This window comes from Plectropomus leopardus, unplaced genomic scaffold (genome assembly GCF_008729295.1).
Source record: "Plectropomus leopardus isolate mb unplaced genomic scaffold, YSFRI_Pleo_2.0 unplaced_scaffold25496, whole genome shotgun sequence".
Classification (NCBI taxonomy): domain Eukaryota; kingdom Metazoa; phylum Chordata; class Actinopteri; order Perciformes; family Serranidae; genus Plectropomus; species Plectropomus leopardus.
Genome location: NW_024627708.1, coordinates 1 through 2,740, shown reverse-complemented (window position 1 = coordinate 2,740; position 2,740 = coordinate 1). Strand labels below are relative to the sequence as shown.

The window sequence follows — 2,740 nt, the reverse complement described above, 5'->3', positions numbered from 1 at the left end:
TGATGATGATGATGGTGATGATGATGATGGTGGTGGTGATGAAGATTATAATGATGATGATGATGATGATGATGGTGATGATGATGATGAAGATGATGGTGATGATGATGATCTGAATCCGGAGGTAAATGTGCAGTGTCAGCTTTTGTCCTCCGGAAGGCGCTGCAGACCAACAGCCTGTAATATTTATTTTTTTTCTTAAATCTTCACTGAGTTCATGTTTTTGATTAAAATACCAAACCGTCAGTGACTGTTTCATTAACCCTTTAACGCCTGGAATCACGATGCGTTCAGACGCCTTTCACATTTAACCCCCTGAAACCTGAGACAACTGGATGGATTTCTTAAAAAAGAAAAAGCAAAAGAAAAACCACGATGAGCAACTTGGTAAGAAATGTCCTGCAAACCGCAAAATAAGAAAATAAATAAAATGTGACAAGGAAATAATCTGAAAACTATTAGATATGATCAATTACATTTTTTAGAGATTGGATTCTTTTTTTGTGCTTACTTTAGGTATTTTTTGTTTGTTTGTCTTGTTTTTATTTACTTCTTAAAGCTTATTTTTAGATGATTTTTCGGATAATATAAACTCAAAATCCACCTTTTCAAAAAAGAAGAAAAAAGCTCCCATTCTATTCTTTATTTTGTATTTTTTATTTGTTTTGGGTTTTTTTTGCTTTCTATTTAATTATTTTTTAAATTTGTTTTGTTCCTTTTTGCATTTCATGCCAAGCCAGCTCTTTAAAAAGCGCTGTTTAAGTCCTATCTAGCTATTATATTATTTCATTTTAAAGGCTTTACTTAAGTTTTATTGTTCTGGTTTCTAGTTAGTTTTTGGGCCAGTTCTTGTTGAGTTGCTCATCGCCCTCTCCTCAGGTGGCTCCACCTGATCCGGTGTGTAGCCCCGCCCCCCTCCGGGCTGCTCCGTCACAGAATCAAACGGCGCAGAGATGAGAGGTAGGAAGCTGCTGCTGTCTTCTAGTTTTACGCACAAACTTCTCTTTAATGTTCGTTATTTTATTGAGAAGGGTGATTGATTTCCGCTCAGATCATCTGCAGACGATGATGATCAGGTTATTGATCTGTGAGAAGCATCGGTTTGATGACAGATGAGAGGATCAGTGTCAGTGCGCGGTGAACTGATCCGGACTGTTCACGCGCAGCCTCGTGTGTCTGACTCACTACAGTCCTTTATGTCAGTTTAGATCATTAAAATGTTTGGTTTAACTTTTATATCTGATCAATATTTGCTGTTGTTGTTTATCTCAGAGGACTTCACGAATCAAAGGTTTGAGTATCTGACACTTGGACCAAACTCCATCTGAAAACTTCACTATTTAAGATCTTAAAAGAAAGTTTCAGCTCTGTGATTTAGAAATTCATGAAGTTCTCCACAAAACTTAGTTCAGACTTTAGACAAGTTAAAAAGCGTGAACGTGTCAGAAATATAATAATATAATAATGATCAATAACAATGAATTATATCAAATATTATATGATTTACATGAAATCAAAACATTTTTAAGGAGAACATCGGAAAAAGGCAAAATGGAACACGGCATGAAGTATCCCAAAAACTGCAAGAAATTTGGCAAGTGGATTTATAAAAAACAATGTTTCTAAAAAGGCGGTGTCTCCTGCGGTGTCTGCTCTGCCGGTTTCTGCATCGGTGTCCATTTCCCTTATTTATTCATTTGTTTGTTTGTTTATTGAACTTTTCTGTGTTTTTGTTGGTTTTGTTTTGTTGATTCTTCCTAATTTTCAGGTAATGTTCTTTTTTTATTTTTTTTCTATCACTTCTTGCTAGTTTCTGGGTTTCTTCTTAAGTGGTTCTTGGTCTTTTCCCGCCTGTATTTGAGGACGGTGTGGTTGGTTTCAAAGGGTTAAATGATTCAGAGTTTTGATGGTGGAACTTTGCAACATTAAACTGACAGCAAAACATTTATTTAAAACTATCATGAACGTGTTGTTTATGAAGCAGGAGGTGTTGAGGAGAACCGAGACGGAGAGAAGATGCTGCCCAAACTGAAGAACCCTGCAAAGATCTGGAAGAACCGCAAACAGCAGAACCACAATGACACTGCAGGTGAGAACCAAGAGAACCTCAGAGAGAACACAGTCAGAACCAGCTGAACCAGCTGGTTCCAGAGGGACTCATTCATCAGATTGTGGTTTTGTGTTTCAGAGAATGAGCTGGACTGTGAGGAGGCCCTGCAGCAGGAGCAGCAGGAGGAGGAGCAGCTGGAGGAGGTGAGCAGGAGGCTGATCCTCAGAGAGGAGCAGCTATTCAGTCAGGACTCCCCCTGTGTGGAGGAGGAGGAGGACCGGCTGCAGAGAGACTTCGAGGCTCTCAGACTGCAGATATGGATGGCAATCCACAACACCTTCACATCCTCCTCCTCCTCCTCCTCCTCCTCCTCCTCCTCCTCCTCAGGGCAACTGAAGGTCCTGAGGAGCGCTGTGGCCTCCATCCAGCAGCAGGAGGTGCAGGACCGGCGTTGGACGGACTGTGCAGATGACAGAGTCCCGGTGTGGCGTCCTCAGAAGTGTCTCAGCACTCACAACACTCTGCTGCAGAACATGGTGGAGTCCAGACTGACGAAGGCCGCCGAGGACGAGTGCATCGGGACGGATGGACTGTCCACTGCTCTGAAGAGACAGGTGAGTCATCAACATACAGGGCATTACTGATGTACCTGTGCAGGTGTGCAGTATGATGTCATGTACCTGTGCAGGT

The 2,740-nt window shown here is 41.2% G+C and overlaps 1 protein-coding gene across 1 annotated transcript; it reads left to right on the top strand.

Moving 5' to 3' along the window:
* Nucleotides 1-920: 920 nt before the first annotated feature.
* LOC121966679 lies at nt 921-2,714 on the top strand (the record flags this gene model as incomplete). Its single annotated transcript, XM_042516747.1, has 5 exons — nt 921-960; nt 1,530-1,594; nt 1,985-2,089; nt 2,189-2,664; nt 2,708-2,714. Coding segments are annotated over exons 2-5 (631 nt in total), but the record flags the coding sequence as incomplete, so codon positions are not given.
* Between the last annotated feature and the right edge of the window lie 26 nt (nt 2,715-2,740).